At 38.9% G+C, this 27,726-nt stretch overlaps 2 protein-coding genes across 2 annotated transcripts; both read left to right on the top strand.

Annotated features, from left to right (window-relative positions):
* The first annotated feature begins 1,528 nt into the window (after positions 1–1,528).
* On the top strand, positions 1,529–1,687 carry LOC138809548 (uncharacterized). Its single transcript, XM_069996178.1, has one exon. The coding sequence runs from the start codon at positions 1,529–1,531 to the stop codon at positions 1,685–1,687; it is 159 nt and encodes a 52-aa protein (XP_069852279.1).
* A 44-nt stretch (positions 1,688–1,731) lies between these two features.
* Ifrd1 (interferon related developmental regulator 1) lies at positions 1,732–25,131 on the top strand. The gene is made up of 12 exons (XM_069996177.1): positions 1,732–1,819; positions 6,324–6,428; positions 6,553–6,637; positions 8,774–8,898; positions 10,856–11,013; positions 12,488–12,538; positions 12,621–12,799; positions 12,892–13,000; positions 18,305–18,439; positions 21,215–21,343; positions 21,768–21,863; positions 24,375–25,131. Exons 1-12 carry the CDS (start codon positions 1,732–1,734, stop codon positions 24,462–24,464), a joined length of 1,350 nt encoding a protein of 449 aa, XP_069852278.1. The 3' UTR covers positions 24,465–25,131.
* Positions 25,132–27,726: the final 2,595 nt, after the last annotated feature.

Below are 27,726 nucleotides of genomic sequence, written 5' to 3'. Positions count from 1 at the left end.
AACCATATGTATGAACTGATGGCTGATAAAATGGGGGTTGTGTATTGGAAATGAAAAGTGGTTTGATTTTTAGCATAGAACAGACACGTGTGGAAAGTGGTGGAAGATGAGATTGGAAAGGGAGTTAGGCCAGGCTAAGGGGACTGGCATTTAGTATATCAGTAATGGGAACCATGGAATGTTTTGAAACACTTTAGAACAGGAGGATTAGTAAAACAGAGGATACATGAAAAAAGCTCTTACGGTAGCTCTGGACATGAAGTATGAGCATCAACTGAGGTCAGATGTGATTGGAGACATGAATGTAAAGAGTTTTGCGCTTGGGGTAGAACTTAAGACAGGGATCGTATACGAATCTGGGTTTCAGAATTTGAATATGAGAGGGTACTAATACAGCGAACACACAAAGGGAAGCTAAGAGGGAAACAGTATTCGTTCTACAGCTGTTAGGCTGAGGCGCCAGGGGGAACTTTCCAGTGAAAATGTGCTCCCGGCAGTTTAAAATGCGAACCCAGGACTCAGGTGTGAGGTGGAGTAGATGAGTCACCCACACCGAAGTGAGTCAGGGAATCTGGCCTGTCATAAGCATCGTATATGAACCTAATAACAAGCCTAAATACAGAGCAAGTGTTGTAACAAGGAAGGGAGAGATCCAGAAGCAACTGAACAAAACAAACCCCACGGTGATTACCGGTATTTATAGTTCATGTATGTTTGTCCGGCTGTGAAGCTCGCGTAGCCCCAACAGACTGGCAGTTCGAACTGGCAGGAAGATTAGTCAAGGACACATTTTGGGGGTGGGGTGGAAACTTATGACCCTAAGTGGACAGGTAGGCTACGATCTGAGATCCGCCAAGAACAAACCTAAACACGCTTTCGGAGGGTGGACAGGTCAAGGTCCTGAACGGCCGGTCCAATTCTAGATAGCTCGGTCGATCGGTTGCTGAACGACCTCACCAAGTAAAAACCAGGGGAAAGTTCCCAAGGAAAGGGGGGGTACGGTTGTGCGCTTGGGCGGGGAGGCCTCCGGGAAGCACCGGGGAAAGGTTAAAGACGTGGTGATTGCGTATCTCCCTGTTGGAAGCCGGCTGGCGTCATCTGGCACACGCCTTCGGCTTTGGTCAGCGCCGTGACTGCCAGGCGGTGTCTACCGCCGTCAATTGCGAGGAGGGCGCTGGGCAGGGAGAGGGGCGTGGTCGAGACGACGGACGCAATTGGACCGTCAGCCGATCGGTGGGTGGGGCTGGAATGAGCTTCGGGTGAAGCCCCTCCCCTAGAGCCTACATTTCCCAAAATCCAGCGCGGCCACCTAAGCCTCGCCGCCGGGGCGCTGAGGGGAGACAAGCGGCATGGGATTGGAAGTCGGGGTTCAGACGCCGCCCCCGAGGACGCGGGTGGGGAGATCTGCGGGAATTGGCCAGCCAGCATTCGAGTCCCGCCCACAGATGGTGACGACAGGAGGCCGTCTGGCTATTTAAGGCGTCGTGGCCTCGCCCGCCCCGCCTTGGCTCCCGCGCTAGAGAGAAACATGTATCGTTTCCGCTCACAGCTCTTCACGGGGATTTCTGCTGCCGCCGCCGCCCGCTCTCACCCCCGCCGCGCCTCGCCTCTGTCGATAGCCGAACACTCGCCTCTCAGCCGCCCGCCGCACAGACGCACGAGTAGAAAGTGCAGCTCCATCGGCTGATCCCCGCTGAGCTTGGGCGTTTAGGCGGCACCGGGCGTCCCACGATGCCGAAGAATAAGAAGCGGAGCACTCCCCACCGCAGTGGTGGCGGCGGCGGCGGCGGCGGCTCCGGGACGGCGGCGACGACGGCAGGTAAGGGATCTTCCCCGCGCCGGGCATCCCGGTCGCCGGCCGGTTCTGGCGAGACTCCAGCCCCTGGGCGCGGCGGGAGTTGTAGTTCGGCCGCCTCCCTCCCTTACGCTGGCGTCTCCGAGGTGTGTGGCGGGGGCTGGACTACAATTCCCAGCGTGCCCGGGCGCCGCGCCTCGCGCGATTGAAGAGCTGGCGTGCGACCCGGACTCGGGGCGCCGGCCTTGGGGGCGGGAAACAGGGCCGGGGCCTGAGCGTGTGTGTAATGGTTGGGGTGACCCCTTAGGGGCTGTCGCTGACGACCGCGGCTTGCTGTCCCCGGCAGTCCCGGACACAGGGTGGGGCCGAGCCCGAGTGGCGACGTGCCTTCCCCGGCCGCGCGCCACCCTGGCTCCGACGTGGAGCTGTGGGGCGTGCCGAACGTCCCGCGGGGCTGGCCGGGCGCTGGGGTCACGCGGCCCGGGCCCTGGGGCCGGCGTGACGCAGAGGCGCGCGCGCGTGGCGTCCGTCCCGAGGCTTCAAGCTCTCCGGGCGCGTGGCCACCTGATCGGCGGAGGCGTCCGAGGCTGGGGCCGCCGCCCCGCCCCAAGCTGGGCTCCAGCCGCTGATTGGCATCCCGAACTCCCCCCCCCCTCCCCCCCAATTCCTTTGGCGCCATCCTGGGCCACTTCTTGTTCCCGGAGGCCGAACCTCGTTCTCCTTTGTGCTGCTTTCTGAAGGTTCCCCGCGGGGATCCCCGCGTTGGCCGAGGTGGTGTAGAGCTCAGGTTGCAATTGGTTGAAAGTTCAGAGGGTATGTGTCCTCACTGCCAAGTAAAAGCTTCTCCCGAATGGGTAGATGCTCAGCGGAATGTACGGCCCTCTACTTGATAATGTATAGCTGAGAAGAAAGGATCCCCACCAGAAAGCCCTGTCTGCGAGACTACACAGTAAACTCTAGTATTAAACCGTACCGTCCGGTCACTTAAATAAATAGGTTTGTTAAGATGAAGGGGTTGAATACTGGAAAATGTTAAGGTGTTATCTCACTAAGCTAATATTAACCAGTAGGTATTTGTGGACATAGTTTGCACACTATGATCCTGTCCCCCCTTTTTTTTTCCATCGGAAAAGCAAATGTATTAATCTTGACGTGTTATCTTCTATCAGTATTGGAAGCTGGCACTTAAAAGCTTTCTTACAGAATTTAGAGCAGCCTGGAAAGTTGCTATCATGTATTAAACATTAATCGCAGGGGCTAGGAAGGTGGCTCAGTGGTAGAGAACTTGCCTTGCTCAGTGGTAGAGCGCTTGCCTTGCATGCCTGAGGCCCTGGGTTCGATTCCTCAGCACCACATAAGCAAAAAGAAAAAGAAAATAAACATTAATCGCTGATGGAAATGAATAAATGTGAATTTTCCTTTTTTGATCGCTCTTTTATTGACTCCTCTCTGGGTTTTATAAAATTAATTGCTTCCTAGCCGGTCACGGCGCGGTGCCTGAAGCCTGTAATCCTAGCTACTCAGAAGACAGATCTGAGGATTGCGGTTCAGATATCTCCAATAAACCACCAGAAAACTGGAAGTGGAGCCGTGACTCAAGTGATCCAGCTCTAGCCTTGAGCTGAAGAGCTGAGGGACAGTCCCCAGGCCCAGAGTTCAAGCCCCACAACCGACCAAAAAAAAATATTTTTATCAACATGTAAAATAATAGTTTATGGCATCTAGTTGCTCTGGTTGAAGATACTGCTCACATTTGTGTTACAGCTTTTTGGTTTCTAAAACAATTGATTCTGTTTACAAGAACCTTAACTAATTTTATGTATGTGCTACATTTACATAAAATTGATGCTTTTAGGTTGATGAAATTGAAATGGAGAAGCAGTGGTGCTAGTGTTAACAGCGTCTCTGAACCACAGTCCTCTTCACTTCTGCAAGTTCCTAGCAGACCTCTTTATTCTCTTATGCAATTTTTACAGTATAGGCCTAAGGATTCTTCTCACCTTTGGCTTCAGGCTCATTTGTAACCTATAATCAACCTCTTTACTGCTACCGTTTTACTATTTTTGTTGGAAAAATAGTACACTTCAATTTAGCATGTACAGTACACATATTTAGAGATTTTTAACCTTGACAAATGGAAAGTGTTCCTGGTTTAACATGGTTTACACGGTTATTTATTTATTTATTTTTTTGGCTTGAACTCTGGGCCTGAGTGCTGTCCTTCAGCTCTTCAGCTCAAGGCTAGTACTCTACCACTTGAGTCACAGCGCCATTTTTGGTTTTCTAAGTGATTTATTGGAGAGAAGAGTCTCATGACCTTTCCTGCCCAGGCTGGCTTTGAACTACAATCCTCAGATCTCAGCTTCCTGAGTAGCTAGACTTACAGGCGTGAGCCACTGGTGCCAGGCTTATACATGTTTTGATGGAGTAGTAAGTCTGATCCAGGTACATTGTACAACTGATTCTAATTTTTAAAAAAAAGTATAGATCAAGCAAAAACTCGGTGCTGTGAATATTTTTCCAATATGAAGTCTTGTTAACTGCCTCTTCAAGTGGAACTGCAGAAAGGAATGGGATAAGATTAGCATTTGTGTTACATGAGACCTGGTTACATGTGAATGTTTTGCTTGATCAATTAAAAAGTGACTGAATAATTTGAGGAAGGGCTGGAAAATTGGCACAAACTTGTACTTACAAAGCACTACCAGTGGAGTATGGTGGTCTACAATTCTAGCTAAGATGAGGAGGATTGAGGTCTAATGGTCCTGGCAAAAAGAGTGACCCTGTTGGGAAAATTAACCAGGCAAAAAGGGCTGGAAGTGTGCCAGCTGGTAGAGTACTACCTTCCTAACAAGCACGAAGTCCTGAGTTTAAATCCAATACTGTACCCCCCCATAAAACAAACAAACAAACAAACAGTGGTATTTGAAATTTTTAATGATAGCTGGAACAATTAGGATTTAGAAGGCCTTGCTGTAACCAAGAAGATAACCCAACTTTTATAATTTTCATTAGTTGTCCATTTAAAGTATTTATAAAGTTATTTGAGACTTAGAAGCTAAAAAATTGACTTTGGTAATACAGGTATGCATCTCCCTAGCATAACCTTTGGTGTAATTTGAAGAAAGCATTTTAAAAGAGAAAAAACAATTTTCATAATAGGTCTACAGAAATAAGGACTCACAGTATCAATATTTAGGGTCACAAGGGGAATTTAACTTAATTTCTTTTTATTTTTTGTAAACCCTTTTTCCTTAAATCTTGGCAAGAAGTTAAAGGTGATTAGTTCAGAGAAGGGAGCTAAGAGGAACAATCTTAGAAAACAGACTAACTATGAAACAGTTAAAAATTAAATTGACTTGTAAGTAAACAAGATTATTCACTTGGCACTCAACTGTACCTGTAACTTCTTTTGTCTTGAAGACAAAAGACAGATCTAGACATAGAATCTGATGTGATAGATCTTTATTTCTATCTTGATTACTGTGGTTAAGAAGTTTGGGGACCTTGGTTTCATTACATACTACTATTGGAAGTTCTTTTGGCACCAAGAAAACAAATTTGAAGGCCACTTGCTGTATTGATTGAACTTGACATTTGCCAAGTTCTCTGTTTGGATTTTAAAAAGGACATTCTAGAGAAAAATAACTCAACTGTTAACAAGCTTAAGCTTAGAGGATTTAAAAAATAAACTCAAGGTAGTAAGTAATCTGACCTTCTTGAGTTGTAGGGAACTAATGATACTATCTTTGATTTTACCGATACAGGAAAATTGGGTTCAGAGGTAAACCATTTGACTCAAGGTTACTTTTGGGGCATTTTAACTCAGTGCTCAATGTAATTCATGACTCAGTAAATTTTTTTATTACTTGAAATTCTTAAGTTACTCATTTATTCTGTGAATTAATGAGGATGGACTATTTTTAAAGAGATTAAAAATAACACTATTCTTAACATTTGGATATATCTATTTTCATTTTGTTCATGATTTGAAATAGTTTTGAAGTAATTTTTTTTTTTTTGGATCCGGTTGTGGGGCGTGAACTCTGGGCGTGGGTGCTGTCCTTCAGCTCTTCAGCTCAAGGCTAGCACTCTACCACTTGAGCCACAGCGCCACTTCTGGCTTTTTTTTTTCTGCTTATGTGGTGCTAAGGAAGCGAACCCAGGGCCTCAAGCATGCAAGGCAAGCGCTCTACCACTGAGCTACCTTCCCAGCATGAAGCAATTTTTTCATACTCATTTCTCAACTTAAATACTTGTACATGTAAGATAGGTTTGGTGGTACATCCCTGTGATCCCACCCACTCAGAGGTGGCACAGAAGGATAGGCCAATTAGGGGGCAAAGTAAAAACAAGACTCTGCTTAAAAACAAAATACAAAGACAGGTTTTTGGAGGCATAGCTGAAGTGGCAGAGGGCTTGCCTACTATGCACAAGGGTATGGGTATAATTCCCAGTATTACAAAGGAAAAGAAATGGAGGATGCAGGAAAAAGAAAATCGTTGACCTCTCTATCTTTACTTACTAGGTGGCCAGCATCGAAATGTTCAACCTTTTAGTGATGAAGATGCATCAATTGAAACAATGAGCCATTGCAGTGGTTACAGTGATCCTTCCAGTTTTGCTGAAGATGGTATGAGTTTTCAATTGACAGCTTTAGATAAAAAGATGTTGTAGGTGGAGAAATTCTTAAAGCTAAAGTATACTATTATTTCCCCTCATCTGTCTTTTTCTTACCTAACCTATATTGTTTGTAGGGCCAGAAGTCCTTGATGAGGAAGGAACTCAAGAAGATTTAGAGTACAAGTTGAAGGGATTAATCGACTTAACCCTGGATAAAAGGTAGGCATACTAAGAACTTTGTCAAGTAGTTGCCTCTAATCAGTTACCTTATTATATAATGTGTGTAGTAGTCTGCTATAGCATTCTTCTTTTAGAGCTTGATTTATTTACTTTGGATGATTTCATGTTGCTTGATCCTTGGACCTTTTAATGTAGGTAGCTGTGTATCATTGGATTTAGATGGCTTTAGAAGTCACTGCTGAAGTGTTACAGCACATATATGACTATATTTGGTAATAGTAAAAGGAAAATTTTGTTATTGTTGGTTGTGGGGCTTGAACTCTGGGCCTGGGCGCTGTCCCTTAGCTCTTCAGCTCAAGGTGAGCGCTCTACCACTTGAGCCACAGTGCCACTTCCAGAAAGGACATTTTTTGAATTAAAAATTTTCTTCAACTGGAAATGACAGCTAAACATTGCTGTAAGCTACTGTTTACTAACTTTGTTATGAACATGAAAATTTTGAGAATAAAATGAATTTCTTCATAGAAAACTGATAGATGAATAGAAACATAAAGCCCATAAGAGGCAAACATGAATTTGAGATTTTTCCTAATGTTTGTTTGTTGTTTTTTAAAACCAGTTGGGCTTGAACTCAGGTCCTAGGTGCTGTCCCTGTGCTCTTTTTTTTTTTAATATTTGAATTTTTTTTATTGTGAAAATACTGTACAAAGGGATTACAATTACATTGGCAAGGTAATTGTGGCTTCCTCCTTTATTTCCCCTTCTTATCCCCCCCACCCCCATCCCCCATTGTTCCACCCACCTCCCCATCCCTTCCCCCTGTCCCCTCCCTGCCAAAGTTGTAAAGTTCGTTTTTCAACGTCTTGTACATCTCATTGTTGCAATGGGTCCACCACCCCCTCCCCACATTATACCAACATCAAATACAGTGAAAACAGGGGTTATGCCATGGGGGAGGGACATACAAAGCAACAAAGAAATATCTTAAAATATGTTAGATGCAAGAGCAAGAAAAAATAAACCATTTGAGTCCTTATCTTGGGGTTCATTTCGCCTAACATCAACTTATCTGACCATTTCTGCTTGACTCAGACATATACTAGTTATTGCAAATAAGGGAAACTATGGGACCTATGTTTCTTTGGGTCTGGCTTACTTCACTTAGTATAATTTTTTCCAAGTTTTTCCATTTCCTAACAAATGAGGCAATGTCATTCTTTCTGATGGAGGCATAGAATTCCATTGTGTATATATACCACATTTTCTTGATCCATTCATCTACTGAGGGGCATCTGGGTTGTCCCTGTGCTTTTGTGCAAGGTTAGTACTCTACCACTGGAACTGTAGCTCCATTTCTGGCTTTTTGGTAGTTAATTGGTGATGAGAGTCTCACAACTTTGCTGCCCAGGCTCAATTTTAACTGTAATCCCCAGATCTCAGCCTCCTGCAGAGCTAGGCTTACAGATCTGATGTGCAACTTTTCCTAATATATTTTTGTTGTTGTTTTGTTTTGTTTAAAAGAAGCCACAAAAGCAAATTTAAGTGGGTACTGTGGGCATATATCTGTAATCCCAATACTCAAGGTGCTGAGATGTGATAGACCACACGACAAAACAATGCCTCTGGATGGCCTGGACTAAGATCCTCCTCTCTTACTTCCTTGTATAGCTGGTACTACAGGTATACTCCACTGTACCCATCTTACCATATTATTTGAAATGGACTCTCATCAACTTTTTACCTGACCTGGCCCTTTACCTTAGTTGGCCTCTTCATCTCCATCATTTAAGTGGCTGGGATTACTGTGAGAACCACAGAGCTGTGTGGTCACTTGAAAGTTATCAGAGTAATAAGTTAGCTGGGCATGTTGGCAGCTGTTATTAGGTCCCTGTAATAACAAGAGGCAAGGGACTGTGAGTTCTAGGCCAGCCTTGGGTACATAGTGAGACCTAGTTTCAAAAATAAGCAAAAATCCCCCAAACTCATAATAGGAAAATGTTGTGGTATACTTCTTCTTTTTGGTATTGAGGTAAGTTGTAGATTAAAATTGTATTACTGAAAAGTGTTTGTCATAATTAGATTAAAAAGATCTATGTATAACCATAAGCTCTGCGTTTGAAGTCATTGATAATAGATTCCCAAATGGATTTTTCTTTTATATTTTGTTTTAAATAGTGCGAAAACAAGGCAGGCAGCTCTTGAAGGAATTAAAAATGCATTGGCTTCAAAAATGCTTTATGAATTTATTCTGGAAAGAAGAATGACTTTGACTGATAGCATTGAACGCTGTCTGAAAAAAGGTAACGCCCTTATTTGTAAGTCACTGGGACAGAACTGACAAGGAATTGGTTGTCTTCGGCAGTAACATTTGTTAATGACACCAGAATACTAGCTCATTCTGTGGTAGTAAAGGAATATGCATTAATGCAGGATGAGATTGGTCAGAAACTTTTTGTTCACGTACTAAGATTGAAGCTAGAAAGGACTGGGTACAATTTCATTCTTTGTATAGCAGAAGAGGTGATTGCTATCTTCTGGTTGTATAAGAAAGGCCTAGAAGTGTCAGAGTGCAACAGAAAGTATGATGATGCAGATGATGCTCTCTTTCATTTTCTAAACTTGGAAAAGCACCATCATTATCTTAACTCATTTGCCTTTGCACTTTTACAGCATCAAATATGCCAGTAGATAACATCATTTTTAGAATTTCTCTTGGAATATTATAATTCTAGAACTTTATAATAAGAGCTCTTTGCAAATCTTAATGTTAGGGTCATAGGTTTTTTGTTTTTCTGGTTTTGGCTTTGGTTCTGTTTTTTCCTTTTTCTTTTTCTGTGTGTGCCAGTATTAGGTTATTAGAGCTTGAACCGAGGGCCTTGTGCTGTCCTTTGGATTTTGCTCATGGCTGGCATTCTCCCAAACCTCCAGTTCTGGCTTATTGCTGCTGGTTAAATGTAGATAAGAGTCTTTGGATTTGTTTGCCTGGGCTGGCTCTGAATCTTGATCCTCAGATCAAAGTCTGTTGAGAAGCTAATGTTATAGATGTGAATCACAGAAACCTGGCTCTTTTTTTCTTTGTTTTTAAATAGTAGTGGGATTTGAATTTAGGATCTTGGTGCAGATAGTCTACCACTGAGTGAAAAACCCTAGTCTCAACCTTCTTTTTTTTCTTTAGTTATTATTCAAGACAGTCCTATTAACATCTCTTACAGAGCTGGGATGATAGGAATTTATATTTTTGCCCAGTCTGGCCTCCAACTGTGGTGTTCCTAATGTATTGTAGACATGAGCCACCTTACCAGGCAGATTTAGATGATACAACGTTTAAAGAGAGACTTTCAAGATTTAGTGTTAGTAGACATCTTAGTTTAAGGAATGACCAAAATTAAGAATTTTTTTACCTGCTAATTTACTTTCTAAGTTATGATATTATAGAACTAATTACTGTCCATTTAACAAAATACTTCTAACCAAAAATACGTGAAGCATGTGTGATTCTTTAAATAGAACTGTCTTTTCTTATTTTGTCTCAGTGCAAGTTGTGTCGTGAATAAAACCTTTGATCAACTTAGAGAATGAGGAAAGGCTTAGGAGAAGTGGGATGTCTCTAAGCTTATGTAACATTTTAGTGTTAAAGTTAATGGCATAGCCAACTTGGTTGAGATAGTGCAGTGGCTTTTAAAAAAAGGAATTTTACATTGAAACCATCTTCCATAATGGTAATTTTAAGTCACTTAAAATTTCCTTCTAGTCTGCATATTTTATATATTTTTAAGTATAAATTCAGTTTGCTTCAACTCTTAAGTGCATATTAATTACAAAGATTCTCTTGTGTCTAATCAAATCTCATTCATTAAAAAAATTTTAGAAGGGAAACCTTGAAGGATTGCCTCGTGGGCCATGTACTTCTGTGCTTAGATTATTTCAGGGGCTACTCAAGCAGTGTTCACGAGTACCATAAGGAATTGGAAGGCAACAATTGACGTGAAGTACTTATTTTGTTTAAATAATTACATTACTCTCTTGGGGAGTATTTTACAGATTATGAAAACAGTATAGGACAATTAAAGATTGTTTGGCAAGTTAAGTGTAAATCTAGAATTTGAGGTAGAGTCCTTCTACCGTATGTCAAAATGTGGAACATACTAGAATTTCATAAATGATTGATACTGTTTGGTAATTGAAAATGTGTTGTGGATTACTGTCTTAATAAGTCTCATGAGAATAATATATAGCTACTCTCGGCTACTTTTCTAGGGAAGAGTGATGAACAGCGAGCTGCTGCTGCCTTAGCATCTGTGCTTTGTATTCAACTGGGCCCGGGAATTGAAAGTGAAGAGATTTTAAAAACTCTTGGACCAGTCCTAAAGAAAATCATTTGTGATGGGACAGCTAGTGTTCAGGCTAGGCAAACTGTAAGTGTAACAGCTGACATTTATACATCTATCGAGGTATTATACTAAGACATAAAAAGTACATTCTCATTTATCTTTAACTTTATCTCATTTATCTTAACTTTAGTGAAAAAAATCTTAAATATGACATTTGTGTTCTTAAATGATTTCATATTCCAAAGGCTGTCCTAGAGTGCAAATTTCTTTAAAATTAACCATCATACATGGATGCTAAACATGACTTACTTCAAGTGATTTAGATACTAACGTTTATTGTGTGGTCATTTTTAATTCTTGTAATTTAAGTTTAATTTGTGTTTAATTTTGTAATTTATGTTTAAATTTTTTTTTGTGGGCTGGGAAGGTGGCTCAGTGGTAGAGCGCTTGCTTTGCATGCATGAGGCCCTAAGTTCGATTCCTCAGCACCATATAAACAAAAAGAAAAAAGCCGGAAGTGGCGCTGTGGCTCAAGTGGTAGAGCGCTAGCCTTGAGCCTTGAGCTGAGGGTCAGCGCCCAGGCCCAGAGTTCAGGCCCCACGACCAGACCCAAAAAAAATAATAAATCCAAAAAAAAATTTTTTTTGTATGTTCTGTGTAAGTCCTTAGAAAAGTTGAATTTGAAAAGAAGTAGAACCTCTGGCTGTGAAATAATGTATCCTCTCTGATGCTTGGATTTCTGCTCTATGCTTGCTTTTTGCATTTTTTTTTTAGTGCTGTTTGTGGGGCTTGAACTGGTGTTGGACTGTCCCTTATAGCTTTTTGCTCAAGGCTGTACTCTACTACTTGTACCACAGCTCCACTTTGAGATTTTTCTTCTGGTTAATTAGAGATAAGAATCTCAAGGACTTTTTTTCTACTCAGGTTGTCCAAAAACTGCCATCTTCATCTTAGCTAGGCTTGCTGATATGAACCACGTGCACCTAGCTTGAAGGATGCTTTGTTTAAGAAATAATTCATTAAATACTCATTTAAGAAGATTAATTAAAACCAACAAATACAATCATTTAGAAGTTTAAAAAATAGTAACAATCTTAGTAGTTTTAAGCATTTTTAACTGAGAGATTGAATTTCCTTATCCCAGATACTCAAGCTTTATCTCCATCTTTATAAAGTTGGAGTTTAAAATTTTGAAATTGGAGTCACCTGTAAAGTATACTGAAAGGAAACAATAATAATGTAGTTCCCTCTTGAAATGCTTTGTTCAGGGTAGAGTAAGGAAAGTAATTTAGTAGAAAAAAGAGCTAAAATAGATTTAGAAATTATAACATATGCACACACTATACCCCTAGTTTTATGAATTAATAAAGAACCAGCAAACCCACTCCCTTACAAGAGTTTTGAGTTAGATAGTAAAATTGCAGCTGAAATGTACTTTCTTTGACTCTTGGCTTAGGACTCTTTCTCTTCCCCCTTTCCTATACTATGCTTAAACCCTAGGACAGTAAAGTAGGTGAAAATGTTTGTATTTATGTCAGTTTCTTTTTTTTTTTTTCAGTGTGCAACTTGCTTTGGTGTTTGCTGTTTTATTGCCACAGATGACATTACTGTAAGTTGAAAATCTTGAATCAGTTATGTAAAATTATTTTTGATTTAAGATGGCTATCTTACTTCACACTTTTATTCACTAGGAGCTTTATTCAACTCTGGAATGTTTGGAAAATATCTTTTCTAAGTCCTATCTCAAAGAGAAAGACTCTAATATCACTTGCAGCACACCTAACACAGTTCTTCATATCAGTTCCCTTCTTGCATGGACGTTATTACTGACCATCTGCCCAATCAATGAAGTGAAGAAAAAGCTGGAGACGTATGTATTTATAGTTTGATATTTCATAAAAACATCATTTTAGTTGGCATAATTGATTTGCATACACATAGTAACGGCTAATTCTTTTCCAGGCATTTCCATAAACTTCCAAGCCTCCTTTCCTGTGATGATGTAAACATGAGGATAGCTGCAGGTGAATCTTTGGCACTGTTGTTTGAACTGGCCAGAGGAATGGAGAGTGTAAGTTTCTAAGAGAAAGAGGCTTGTACCCTAAGACCATTATTGCATTGACTGTCACAATTAGAAACTGGGTAATAAGTTTGGAGGGAGATTGGTTGACCTGAGTCTTGACTGTTGACAATTGTACTTTTGAAATTGTGAAATCAATAGGAGTTGGTGGAGCAATTGATTGTAGTAGTTCATTATACTTTTGTTCCCTATAGAACTGAATTTTAGGGATGATATACTATACCATATGTATATTCTATAGAACTGCTTGGATTTCTAAGATTCCTAACACCTTACAGTAGTGTGGGGTTTATAGTAAATGGATGAAATAGTGAGTTAGCATAATTTGGAATGAGTTCAATAACTGTCATTTAACATTGGCTTTTAAAGTGTGCATGTACTTTGCAATTCTATCTATAGTTCACCCACAGATAGTTTTTATTAAAGTTTGGCTCTTGAATGTATTTGAGTTTGTGATAATTTGGTCAGCTGTCACAATTTGTTTGATATTGAAAGTCCTGCATTCCAAGGACCCTCTGTCTCAGGCAGAGTAGGATGTTTGATTATTTTGCTTATTGTTTATTTGTCCACAATTAAAGGAGTTATGTAGTAGGTTTCAAATCAATATATTGTTCAGAGTTGTTTATCATTAGTCTTTTTCATTCCATTCTAGGCATGCATCTTAAAAATACGAAGGTTTTATAGTTTACATGGGTATCAATTTTTTTGGTGGCGGGGGGGCCTGCAGGATTGCTGTCTTGAACTTTTTAGCTTAAGAATGATTTTCCTTATGTAAGAAATTGGATTCAGCCTTAGTAATCAATTTATTTTATAGTTGATGGGCCTTAATCCCAAGGCACAGAAACCAGATGTCACAGTTTTTTAAATTATGCTGGCTGGAAATAGCAATTTTTTTCTTTCTTATTTTGAACTACATCATAAAAGTAAATAATTTAATATAAGATACACATATTGAATTTGTTTAAAATTTGTAAATTGTAAAAATTGTAAATATAGGTGGGTAACACTTCTATTTTATTCTCTGATGTAATATGTAGCCAAGAGACTCATTTAAACATGAATATGATTTAAATCTTTGCCAAGGAAAATATGAGTTGGGTTGCGCATAAGTAAATAAGCTTTTTAGATGTGTGCAATAGTGATGTAGTGACGGTGTTTAAAAGTTAAACCAAGGCAACTTGTAGGCAGGGATGGAAGGGGGAAACCGAGAAAGCGAAAGGGGTGACATTGTCCAGAAAGAATTGTACTCATTACTTAATTTGTGAAATAGTCACCTCTCTGTACAGCTCCTTAAGAATAACAATAAAATTACCATCAAAACAAAAAATCTCCCCAACCCTTTGCAGGGTTTATGGCTTATTCAGAGGTAAAATACCACCTTGTCTAGGATATATCAGGCCTTGGGTTAATTTCTCAGGAGTGAAAATAAAACATAAACCAAGTACTTGATTGATGAATTACTTAGGAAGATTTAAAATAGTTATAGTAACAAATGAGAGGCATTAAATTACTCAGAATGTTTTGGTAATTATTTTGTTCATATAATTATTTAACAGTGGGATGTAATCTGTCTGGGGAATTTACTAAAACATTCTGAAGAGCTGAGCTGATGTGCTGAGTTTCAGGTTTAAAGTTTAAAGAATAAGTTTAAGTCTAAATAGCTATTGATTTAAAATTGAAGTGAAGAATTTTTACTCCTTTGTAAGAGCTTTCTTAACTTAAGCTGTTTGCCATAAAAGTAGGTAAGAATGGACTGGGGCCAGGCTGCCTAGGTTCATGTTGCACTTCACCTTACTTTTAGATGCTACTGAGCAGTGTGCCTCAATGTCCTTGTCTTTAAAATGGAGAAAATGGTATTAACTCTTAGAAGTGAGAATACATGTAATACAGTGTAAGTGGTAGCATTTACCATAAGTGTTTATTGGATTGAATATTGGCTTCTTTCCCTTCTTTCTTTTTTTTTTGTTTTAATTTGTCAAGGTGATACACAGAGTTACATAAGTAAGGTAGGGTTTACATTTCTTGTCTAACTTGTTACCCCCTCCCTCATTTTTCTCACTCTTTCCCTCTCTCTCTCCGCACTCCCAAGTTGTACAGATCATTTCCAATATAGTGTCTTGTGAGTATCACTGTTGTGGTTCCCCATTTGTCCTTCGTCTCACCATTTTTTTGTTCCCCTTTCCTTCCCTAATTCAGATAAACATATATACCACACCTAGGATACCAAAATCAACAACGGGATAACCATAAAGATCATGTAGTACATTAAAAACAACAGTAATAAAGAAAAAAACCTTTATGTCCATGTGTTGGAGTTCATTTTGCTTAGCATCATCCTATATGGTCATATGTACGTAGCTGTTAAGCTATTCTGCTCATCTGCTAAGATTGTCCTAGGCATATACTAAATGTGGTGTGTGTATATACATACACACACACACAAAATGGAATTCTATGCTTCAATCTGAAAGAATGACACCCTCCCCACCATTTTAAGGAAATGGAAGGACTTGGAAAAAAATCATATTAAATGAAGTAAGCCAGACCCAAAGAAACATAGTTGCATGGTTTCCCTTACTTGTAAGGGTTAGCATATGTCTGAGACAATCTTGGCTTCTATCTCTTCTAACTGGAGTCTCCTAGTGGCCTTTGAGGAACTCTGGGGTAACTTAAAATATGAGAATATGAGAGGCTATTAGGTGGGAAGAATTATTCATCATGGGGCAAAGACTAACATTCTGTTACTTAATTAGATACACCTTAGATATTGTATTTCAGAAGAAGCAGCTCAACATTCTTCATGTTTCCTGCCTTGTTTCCTTATAACCTACCCTGTGAAAAATGTCTCCATACCTTGATACCTTGGCAAAGTGGTTAGCTTTTGATTAGCAAGGATTTTGTGCGTGCGTGTGCGCGCACACCAGTCCTGGGGCTTAAACTTAGGTCCTGGGCACTGTCCCTGACGTTTTTTTTCTCAAGGCTAGTATTAATACCACTTGAGCCACAGTGCCACTTCCAACTTTTTCTGAGTAGTTTATTGAAGATGAAAGTCTCATAGACTTTCCTGCCCATTCTGCTTTTGAATCTTATTCTCAGATCTCAGCCTCCTGAGTAGCTAGGATTATAAGTGTGAGCCACTAGTGCCTGGCAGCAGGAATTTAAAGAAATACATTTTTGTATTTGATTAGAGTCAGATCACTCTACAGTGAATTAGGGAGGGATTTGTGTTGTTTTTTTGTATTGTTTTTCCCTCTCTCTCCCTCCTTCCTTTCTTTTTATGCAGTGCTGGGGATTAAACCCAGGATCTCGTGCATGGTAGGCAGGTGTTCTATCAGTAAACTGAAACTTCAGGACATGATTTTATTTATTGAATTTAGGATTGGCAATCCAAGATCCAGTTTATATCATCGTACTTACAATCCCGTCTATTAGAAATACTAGTTTTATGAATGACATTTTGTGACCTTAAGTATTTTCCTTGTCTGCCTAACCTTTCTGGAGGATTTTTGTAGTTTTGTCTCATCTCAATTCTACTTTAAAAATTTCTACTTTAAAATTTTTAAAATTTAATTAGTTATACAAAGGGATTTCATTCAACAAATCTGTACTATTTAACTTTTGAAATCAACTTATGATAGTTGCTATTTTGGTATGAAATAATTATATATCTTCATCTGACCTGTTTATCATATTTATGCTGTGTTAGACTAAACAGGTATATCTGAGCCATCATTATTAGTTGATATTCATGAGCTCTGTTTTACTTGTAATATTTTACAAGGAAAGATCATTAGTCAGTTAAGAATCACTGGTAAAAGTTCTTAAACCCAATTGAGATAATGTAGTGGGGGGGAGGCTCAGTCTTGGGGTAATATTTATGAGGCTGAGATGGAGGGATCTTGGTTTAAGGAAAGTGGATGTGTTTCCATACATCTGTCATCTCAGCTATGCAGAAAGCATAGCCCAGGCAAAAAGTGAAATAACTATTTGAAAAATAAGGAGAACTCGTATAGTGAAATTCCTTAGAAAGGCAAAGTTCAGCAGTTCAGCAAAATAAAACACAAGGGGGCTGGGAAGGTGGCTCAGTGGTACAGTGCTTGCCTTGTATGCATGAGGCCCTAGGTTCGATTCCTCAGCACACATAGCAGAAAAAGCTGGAAATGGTACTGTGGCTCAAGTGGTAGAGCACTAGCCTTTGAACTTGAAGAGCTCAGGGACAGTGCCCAGGCCCAGAGTTCAGGCCCCACAACTGACAAAAAAAAAAAAAAAAATTAAGACAAGTGAGGGAAAGGGGTGGGTAGGGGAAGGCTGGGTGAGAATGTTGAGGTGAACACTGGTCAAGACATACTCAAAATATATTGTTAAATGGCAGCTCCTTTGTACAACTACCTAAAGATAATAAAAATTAAAAAAAATTAGCTGTAGGAGTGGTGTGTGGTTCAAGTGGTAATACCCTGGTCTAGGCAAGCTTAAGTCTCTGTTTAAAAACAAAAATAACATGTAGAGTTGTCTTAAACTTTATTTTGTTTAGATTTGAAAATCATGTATCTTTTTATATGCCTCTCAAAAAAAGTAATAATGTAAAAGAACCAAATAACCAGTAAAATGAGTGAAATATTGCTAGCTTTTGAAATAACTTAATAAGTAAACTTTTGTCATCTTACACTGCAGTCACATCTATTGGGCTCTAAATACAGTGATCAGCATAACTTTGTTCTGTTTTAGTTAATTATGTTGTACCTTGTAGTGAACATTCTTTAATGTGGACATAGTTGAATGGGAACATTAAGACACAGTTGTGAATTTAAAAGCAAAGAGTATCACATTAATATCAAGCTTATTTTCTATTAGTATTATACGAGACATTAACATGTACAGTTGGAGAAATGTCCAGAATAAGAACTGTTTATGAAACACACAAAAAAATTGAGTAAATCTGAACCACTAGAACTTAGAGATTGCTTATCCTCTGACCTCTGAGTAAGAAATACTTTAGTTTTGGTTAAATAAGTCTGAGTCATGTTTTTTGGTTTTAATGTGATTGTGAAAGAGTTAGGTAACAACAAAAACTACCCCAAATGAAGAGATTTCTTAACTATATTACCACATCAACAAGGAAACTATTTGACATGAACCAGTGAAGAAATTGTATGCTTTAAGAAGTGTAACTGATAGCTTGTACCTTTGGGATAAGAGAATTGGATTTTAGGGACTGAGTTGTTTGGGACTGGGTAACTGCAGGAGATGATGTAACATAAAAACTACTAGTGAAATAAAATTGCTTTTCTTGACCAGGACTTTTTTTATGAAGACATGGACTCTTTGACCCAGATGCTCAGAGCTCTGGCTACAGATGGAAATAAGCACCGGGCCAAAGTGGACAAGAGAAAGCAGCGATCTGTTTTCAGAGATGTCCTGAGGGCTGTGGAGGTAGGCCTCTTAACTGCTGTAATAGCTACTCATTTTGAAATTGAGTTGTTTTTCAGGCTGAACTTGATAGTTGGATCATTTTGTTGATTGAATTTTACCTTTAGTCAATTTTACCTCAATAAAACAATTTTCTCATTTTAATACGAGAACATAGTTTCCAAACAAATAAGTAAGGGTTTTTTTTTTCTTATTTTAACATAAAACAGAGGGAAGCTTAATGCCAACATAATATAAAGGACACTTTATTAGGTTATCAGAAATACAGAACTAGATTATTAGCTCAGTGGCAGGTCTTGAGTACTATTCTTACTACTGCAAATTTTTTTTTAAAGAAAAAAGTAAATAAAAATGACATACATGGTGATAGCTATGTATTTTACTTTGAACTTGACATTCAAACAATTCTGCTTCATCTGTACATGTTAGTACAATGTTTTTAGTGAATGTGATACATTTTTTTTGCCTTTTTAGTTTCTCCAACATTACTTTTACACAAAATCTTTAATGAGCTTGCTAGAAATGATAGAAGCTAAAAACCAAAAAAAAAAGCAAACCTTAGAGCAAGGCTACTTAAAAGTAGATCATTATGTGATGCTGGAAGGTATCTGGTCTAGAATCTGCTTCAGTCTAAAGGGTAAATTATTGAGTTAGAAATCTTAAGGAATTACAGCACTTGGGTAAGGGGAGGGTATTTCAATTCTAGAAGTTGTGCTTGTTGGTAGGTAGAAGTGACAGCTTGTCTGTCCACAAGTTCCAGGCTAGCCACAGCACTCAGTGCTGATGACCTTGGAGAAGACAGATGAGAAATCCCATTGTCCATCAGCACTGTGAGGCTGTGCTATCCTGGTCTCTTTTCTCTGGCCTCAAGCACCCTCTTCTCTTTGTCTTGGGATTCAAGTACCTCCTTACCCTTTCATTGTTGTGCTCCTTGTTCTTTAGCCTTTGCTTCAGTGTCTCTGCCAAAGAATGGCTCCTCCTCAGATCCTTGATAGATGTTCTTGCCCCTTTTTCAGTGGAACATAGCTGTCACTGAGGACCCTGCTTCCCTGGTTACTCTGAAGTGAAGCTGCTACACGGATGTAGAGAAATGTGTATCTTCAGTTGGTAGTGGTTACCACACCATTTCTCTGTCCAAAACCTTTATTGAAGTATATATGTATATGTTAAATCCTCAAGCAGTTAACATAATGGGATCTTTGTCATCAGTTTTCTAACTTCTATCATAACCCTCATGCAGCAGAATTGTCTCCTTTTTGAGGAAAAATAGGGAATAAAGGGATGAAGAATAGTTATTAGCAAAGCTACATTTTTACTTCACTCTCCTATGCCCTCAGCAGTGCCAAATGCTGAAAGTCAGGTGAGAGAGTGAAGGTCAGTTAGATCTGTCAGTTGGGTCAGTGATCACCTGCACAGGAGGTACTTCAGTGATGGGAGAAAAGCCAGATTGTAGTAGATTGCAATGGGGAGTGACTAAGTAGAAGGGTGTATCCTAACTTTTTGTGTGTGTTGGTATTAGATGCTAGAGATGAGGTGGGAGAGAGAACTAGTGCAGAATATTTGATGATGAAAGTGAATGATTGGGATTCACCCTGAATTAGGGAGGGAGTGGAAGCAGAGTGTATTTGGGGGGAATGTGGGGGTCTCATGTGTGAGAGAGAGACAGACTCAGAGGTTAAGTTGCTTGCTGGAATTATAAGCTAATGAATGGCATATTCTGGAGTTCAAGTTTTTTTTTATTGTTTTACATTATATACTGTTTTTACAGTATATAGTCTATACCCAGTGGTTTATATGTTTCTAGTATGTAATGTATACCTAGAGTCTAGGTATGTATGGGGCACAAGGGTTGGCACAGTTTTGTTCTGAAGTTCCATTGTCTCCTTTTCTTCTATAACAACCAGCAGCTTTGTTCCTGGTTATGGTTACTGTTACATATTCATGGTTCTTTTTTTGGGGGTGGGGGGTCTGGTCATGGGGCCTGAACTCAGCGCCTGGGTGCTGTCCCTCAGCTCTTCAGCTCAAGGCTGGCGCTCTACCACTTGAGCCACAGCGCCACTTCCGGCTTTTTTTCTTTTTGCTTATGTGGTGCTGAGGAATCGAACCCAGCGACTCATGCATGCAAGGCAAGCGCTCTACCACTGAGCCACCTTCCCAGCTCTCATGGTTCTTCAAATACTTAAGCAACCAATTTTATCAAGTTCTACTATTCTGGGTGGCATCCCCTGGGAATTTTCTGCATTTTTCCAGTGACTCACTTTGGTTTCTCTGGGACTAAATTTCCGTAGTTAGACCTTAGAAATATTCTTCTGACAGAATTGTTCCTTCCAGGTGCTGCCTCTCATTGCTGAGATTTCTTGAAATCCTCCCTCTTTTCCCCCCACACCATTTGTTCATCACTTTTCCTTGTTGTTACCTTGCTTATCTTATTCTCTATCCTGCTTCCTACCATCAGCATTCAGGCAATTTTGTCTTTCCAACTTGCAGTTTTCTCTTGTTTACATCCTAGTCTGCTACAAACACCTGACATTTCCTTTCCCCAAGTTTCTTGAGTGCTTCTAAAAATTTTAAATGTTCACAATAATGTGGTTTTGTTTATAATTGTTATTTAAATGTAATGTGGCTTGTCTGTGCAATTAGATGAATAATAATTCTCAGTCTGTCCACATCTCCAATATGGAAGGTTCAGTTTAAAATACTGTTCATTTTAGAAATTGTATTTATTCAATCTTAGAGTCATTTTATTACCTATGATAATTTTGCTTTTCCATTGGCTAGGAACGGGATTTTCCAACAGAAACTGTTAAATTTGGTCCCGAGCGCATGTATATTGATTGCTGGGTCAAAAAACACACTTATGACACCTTTAAGGAGGTTCTTGGATCTGGGATGCAGTACCACTTGCAAGTAAGTGACATATTTTTAAGTGTTTGCTTTTAAATTAAGGAACTTTTTTTTTGTCGGTCGTGGGGCTTGAAAGGAACTATTTTAAATATAGTTCACTTAATTAACTTTTGAAGTTAATTGAATATTCAGAATGCTTCCATATATTTGAAAATCACATTATTTTTTAAAGTAAAAATGAATAAATCTGAACTTTGCTTTTCATTTTAAGTCTGCTTGAACATTATCAAAACCAAAAGCAAATAGCCTCACATAGCTTTCTTGGATTCAAGGCATTGGAAAATAATTTGCTTGTGTCCTGAACAAAAAGTAAATGACCTAAGTTCATATTTACATAGTCTATATTATCTATGTTAATTAGATGCATTCGTGAAATAGAGCTGTGATATTTAACGCTGAACCTCACTGCCTTTTTCTTTCACATAAGTCAAATGAATTCCTTCGCAACGTATTTGAACTCGGACCCCCAGTGATGCTTGATGCCGCAGCGCTTAAAACAATGAAGATCTCTCGATTTGAAAGGGTAAAGTTTTATCTTTTATTTTTACTGCACTAAAGAGTCTGAGTTTATATTCTGGCCAAGTTCCTATAACCTAGCTGTGCCTATTGAAACATAGTTTTTGTTTTCCTGATGTGTGTGGTATAGAACAGCTGTCCTAACAGCTTAAAGGGCTCAGCCAGTGGGGGGAGGGGTGTTGGGGGGGGTGTTGGGGGGGGGCGTGTGTGTGTGTGTGTGTGTGTGTGTGTGTGTGTGTGTGTGTGTGTGTGTGTGTGTGTGTTAGAACGGGGGAGGAAAGGAGTTGGAACCCAGCTTAGAACAAAAACACAGAAACAAAACACAAAGAGTAAAGGGCTGGTGTAGATCAAGTGGTAGACTACTTGCCTAGAATGTGCAAGGTCTTCAGTTTAATCCCTAGTATTGCTTTTTTTGATACATCATTTTTTGGATCAGATGTATTATAAATAGCCTCAGTGAGGTATGTGTTGCCATTCCCAGCAATAAAATCTTTTTATTCATAGTTCTGCTACCTTAATACATTAGTTATTATTTTAAAATGTATTCACGTATTTCTTTCATAGTAAACAATCTGCTTAGTGTCATATTCATTTTACATACAAGACTGTTCAGTTAGTACTATTAGTGATGAATATCATCTTATATTTCAGAGATCTTAACATATAGATATAGATATATAGATATGGAGGATATATTATGTATCTGGTGCTAGTCCTGGGGGTTGAACGTGGGGCCTGGGCACTTGGGACCCTGAGCTTTTTTGCTCAAGGCTTTCATTCTACTACTTCAGCCACAGCTTTACTTCTGACTTTTTGGAAGTTCATTGGAGATAAAAGATCACAGACTTTCCTGCCCAGGCTGGCTTTAAATAGTACTCATTAGATCTTAGGCTCCCTAGTAGCTGGGATAGCAGGCCTGAGCCACCAGCACTCAACCACTTTTTTTTTTTGGAAGGGAGGTTTTATATAATGTATTGTTTTTTTTTTTTACTTTTTATTATTTTTATTGTGAAAATACTGTACAGAGGGGTTACAATTACATGGGCCAGATAATGAGTACATTTCTTATCAAGCATTGTAGCCTCCTCCTTTGTTTCCCCTTCCCATCCCATCCTCCCCCCACATAATGTATTATTTAAAGTACACAATTCTGTTGGACTTACTACAGTCATAGGATGAAGTCATCTAGTTCCAAAGTATAGTCATTACCTCAAAACAAAAATTTTTATCTCCTTGTGCCCCTGTTACATTTGTACTTTTGTATCTGCCTTTTTTCATTTAGCATAATATTGCCAAGTACAGTACAGCACAGGTTAGAACTCTGTTCCTTTTTGTGGCCAAATAATACATTGATCAGTTGATTTGACTTTTTCATTTTTTTTGTCCATTGTGAACATTTACTTCCGGACTTTGAAGGTTTCTTTCCAGGGGGATGTATATACCAATGAATGAGACTCCTGAATTTTGAAATTTTTGAGGAGCCACCAAGGAAGGCTGCTGTACTGTCATAAATTTGTGGAAGCTGTGTTTAAGTTCTCCAGTCCTCAGTAACACTCAATTCATTCTGTTGTCTGTAGCCTTCTTGGTGAGTGTGAAGTACCACCTGCAGGTACCACATTTTTTTGACCCATCATAGTTGAGTTGATGTTATGGTCACATGATTGATTGCTAGACATAATCTTTATAGGTATTAAGCATTTTTACATACAGTTTTGAGTTTTTCAAGAAAATTGTATGGGAATATGGGGTCAGTCATGATTAGATTTGTATTTTGTGATTATTTTCCAAGTTACTCTTTTTAGTTGAAAAATGAAAGCATTTTAACGGTAACACCTGGATTTGACAGCTTTGAATTTCACTGTTGAAATTTTTTTAGTTTATTAAAATGGTACTCCTCATTTATTTTTTTAGTTGACAGCTGAGTAGGACTTTTCACATTAGTTTGTGTTTTCCTTGATCAGATTGTTGCTATTACTTTTGTTGTTGTTGTTGGAATTTGTTATTGTGTGTGTGTGTGTGTGTGTGTGTGTGTGTGTGTGTGTGTAAATACTCATTCTCAAGCACATGCTCATCCTCTGGGGATTAAACCGGCTAGAGAAGCCAGTGGCTCACATCTGTAATCCCAGCTATGCAGGAGGCTGAGCTCTGAAGATTGTGGTTCAAAGTCATTTCAGGCAGGAAAGTCCATGAGACTCTTAATCTCCCAATTAACCACCAGAAAACTGGAAGTGACACTGTGATTCAAGTGGTAGAATGCTCGCCTTGAGCTGAAGAGCTGAGGGACAGAGCCCAGGCCCAGAGTTCAAGTTCCCCATGATTGACAAAAAACAAATATGGAGAAGTTATTAACTATGATAATTTCTACCCTTATTCTTCATGTGCTGCTGTCGTGGTTTATAAACATTTAAAATATTTGTTGGTTCTAATTTATTCCTTTGTGATTTTACCTTTTTTTCCCCTGTTATATAAGATAATCTTAAATCTTACTGATCCACATATATTTTTTTCTTCATTTCAGCATTTATATAACTCTGCAGCTTTCAAAGCTCGAACAAAAGCTCGAAGCAAATGTCGAGATAAGAGAGCAGACGTTGGAGAATTCTTCTAGATTTCAGCATTTGATGCCTATTTTCTAATTTCTTTATTATTTTTGCTATTTCTAATGTATATAAGCTTTAGAGACTTTTTATCTTGGGGTCAGCTTAGATAATTTTTTTAGTAAGGGTGGATTAAATTAATTTAATGTACAGTATTAAAATGATGAGTTCTGATTATTGGATATTCTTTGTAAATCAGTAAACATGAGTAAAATGTTTGTACTGTTCATATTCTATTTATGTAGAGAGCAAACGGATGGTATTTCACTTGATGTCATGATCACAAAAATCATTAGCCAAGGTATAATTTCTTTTACTTTGTGGTGATTAAAAATACCAACCCCTTCACACATACGTACAAGGGTTTTAATATCTTAAATATGAGTTCTGGATTAAAATTTTTCTTGAGCTGTTCCTTGGGAAAAGTTACTGTATTTTAAATTTTAAATGGAATGTAACTTTAACTTTTGTCACTGGATCAGCGAAAGGAAGTATGCCATTAAACTTTACAGCTGTACTTAAAGGCCGTTCAGTCCACCTGTTTGGACTGGTGAATTAGCCTATGCCAGAAAGCTTGCTGACCTTCACCTTACAAGCAAGAGCACTCACTTCAACATCTGCTGTATGATACCTTGTGCTTTTCACTTTAAAATAAAGATTTTTTTTTTATACTAAAAACTGCTGCTTTTCTAACAGAAGAAAATATTATGGCTTTAAGGGACAGAGTCAGAATGACTGGAACCAGGTAGGAGCAGTCAGGAGACAAAGTTTTATTTGTATATTTAGAAGCATTAAAATAGATGAAAATGAGCTACTAAAGTAAAAAAAAAAACCCATACAATTGGAACTCAAGTTACTAACATTAAGACTTGTTGCTCGGTCACTCCTGCATTTTATTTGAAAATGCACTAATACGTATTACTGTACTGTAGTTTTATTGTATAGCAGGTCTGGTTTGGAATCCATAGACATGTGCCTTTGGTTTTCTTGCTATAGAAAACAACGAGGGATGGGAAGTATGAAATTATAGAGAAGTACCCAAATTACTTCAAAGGGTTGGTTCCCAGCTAGTGTCTTCTTCTCCCACTGCCTCAACCACTGGAAGGTCTCATGCCCCTGCTGTATGACAGCATTACTTGGCTCATGGAGTCCTTAGTTACCTAGGCCCAGTCCTCCAATCTAGCGGGAGGTGAGGCATGGGTGTCTGGAGCTTGGATTTGTAGATACTGTCACTTCATTTTTGAGAAGGCTAGAGCCATGGGAAACAAGTTGCAAACAGTATATTTCAGAACTATATAAGCTTTAGTGGTGCTGTGGCTCAAATGGTAGAGCGCAGGTGACAGGCCCAGAGTTCAAGCCCCACGACTGACCAAAAAAATAAAATTATATATATATATATATATGTATGTATGTATGTATGTATATACATATACATATATAAGCATACTTTTCAGAGTGAAGCATTTATTGAAATGACATGAACAGTGTTATAATATTGCAAGTCTTAAAGGAATAATGTTCAGTCCTTTTCCTACCTTTTTCTAGGAGATACAACCTTTGGTTTTCTTCCCCCTTCTTTATTTTAGCATCAATTAGTTATAAACAAGTTGATTCATTTTGACATGTACATATAGTAAACCTTGATCCACTTGAAGCCTGTCACTCCTTCCATCCTTTCCCAAGCCAGTTTCAACAAGCTTCATTGTAATATTTTTCCACAAATGAATAAAGTATTTGGCCATATTTGTCCTCCTTTATCCTTTCTATTTGTCCTTCCCTGGTAGTATCATCCCATCACAGGACCTGTTTTACATTTCTGTCACTTGTATTCTAGGTATGCTAATTATTGAGGGTTTCGCTGTGGTATTACACATGATAACAGCATTTTAATCAGATTGGCCCCCTACTGCCTTTCTTCTCAATTTGCCCATTCCAACAGTTCAACAGCTTTCAGTGAGCATCATTTTTAGTCTTGGTGTCATTTTATGTTTATGCTTTGGGGCTGAAGGCAGATCAGGTGCAGAGGGCTTGCCTTACAAGTGCAAAGCCAAGTTGATACTCTACTACTACTGAAACTCAAAAACCTTGTGCTTTAACAGCTATTTAGACATTTGACAACTTACTGTGACAAAGCTTTTTTTCCCAATGTGCTCTCGGTTAAATCCTTGTCCTCTAACTATGATCATATTCATTTATTTACTTGAGTTAGGACCTATGCCTCTGCTGTCATACAATAATTATCCTGGAGTTGATAGTCTTTTTCTGACTATAGATGTCACCATATTTCCTTAATCCCAAGTAAGTTTGTGTTTATCACCTTGTCCTCCCTTCCTCTCAAAGACACATACTGTCTTTGTTCTAAGTTGTTCTTGAGTTGATCCTCATAATTTTTTTCTCATGTATTCATTTTTCTCTGGAACATTTTTCTAGCAAGATTTTTAAATTTTTGATTGCATTTTATTTGTGGCTGATAGGAGATGACTTGTCTGTATTTAGCTTTAGGCTTCACTTTGTCTCCAGGTGCTAAACCTACTTAATTCTGCAGGATCATTCTGTTTGCTCTACCATAGCCACACCATTCTTTTTCCTTCCTAAATTCAGGCCTTTTTTTAGGCTCTTCATTATTCTTTCTTCCTACTTTCACTTTTGCAATTTTTATTTCTGGTCTGCTTTTTTAATGGAGTTTGGGAAGAAGAAAGGAATGTTAACCTGCAATACTGAATTTTTATAGATGAATGACTTGCAAAATTAATGAATAATTGCTAGAGACAGAATGTGATGGTATGTAGACATGCTTGAGTTTCTCTTGAGAGTGAAATGCTATGTGATCTTGAGTTGTTTGATTCCCTGCCCAATTTATTTTGAGGTTGAAGGTGATTTATTCTATTTTTTTTTTGAGGGGGTGGCACTAGGATTTGAATCCAGTGTCTTCTACTTGCTAGGCAAGCATTCTACCACTCAAGCCATGCCTCTAGCACCAAAGAATTAAATACAAAGCAATCAACATCTGTGGCTTATGTCCTAGAAGACATTTACTGAATTTCCAGGCAACTGGATTTAGGTACCCTGAGATAATAGTTGAAAGGTAAAAACAAAATACTTGAAAACATCTGCATTAAAACAATTCATGGGGGGTTGGGAAGGTGACTCAGTGGTAGAGCGCTTGCCTTGCATGCCTGAGACCCTGAGTTCGATTCTTCAGCACCACATAAAGCAAAAAGAAAAAAAAAATACCAATTCATGGGGCTGGGAAGGTGGCTCAGTGGTAGAGGG

This window comes from Dipodomys merriami, unplaced genomic scaffold (assembly GCF_024711535.1).
Source record: "Dipodomys merriami isolate MVZ:Mamm:240054 unplaced genomic scaffold, mDipMer1.0.p SCAF_5, whole genome shotgun sequence".
NCBI lineage: Eukaryota > Metazoa > Chordata > Mammalia > Rodentia > Heteromyidae > Dipodomys > Dipodomys merriami.
This window is presented reverse-complemented; position numbering and strand designations above follow the sequence as displayed.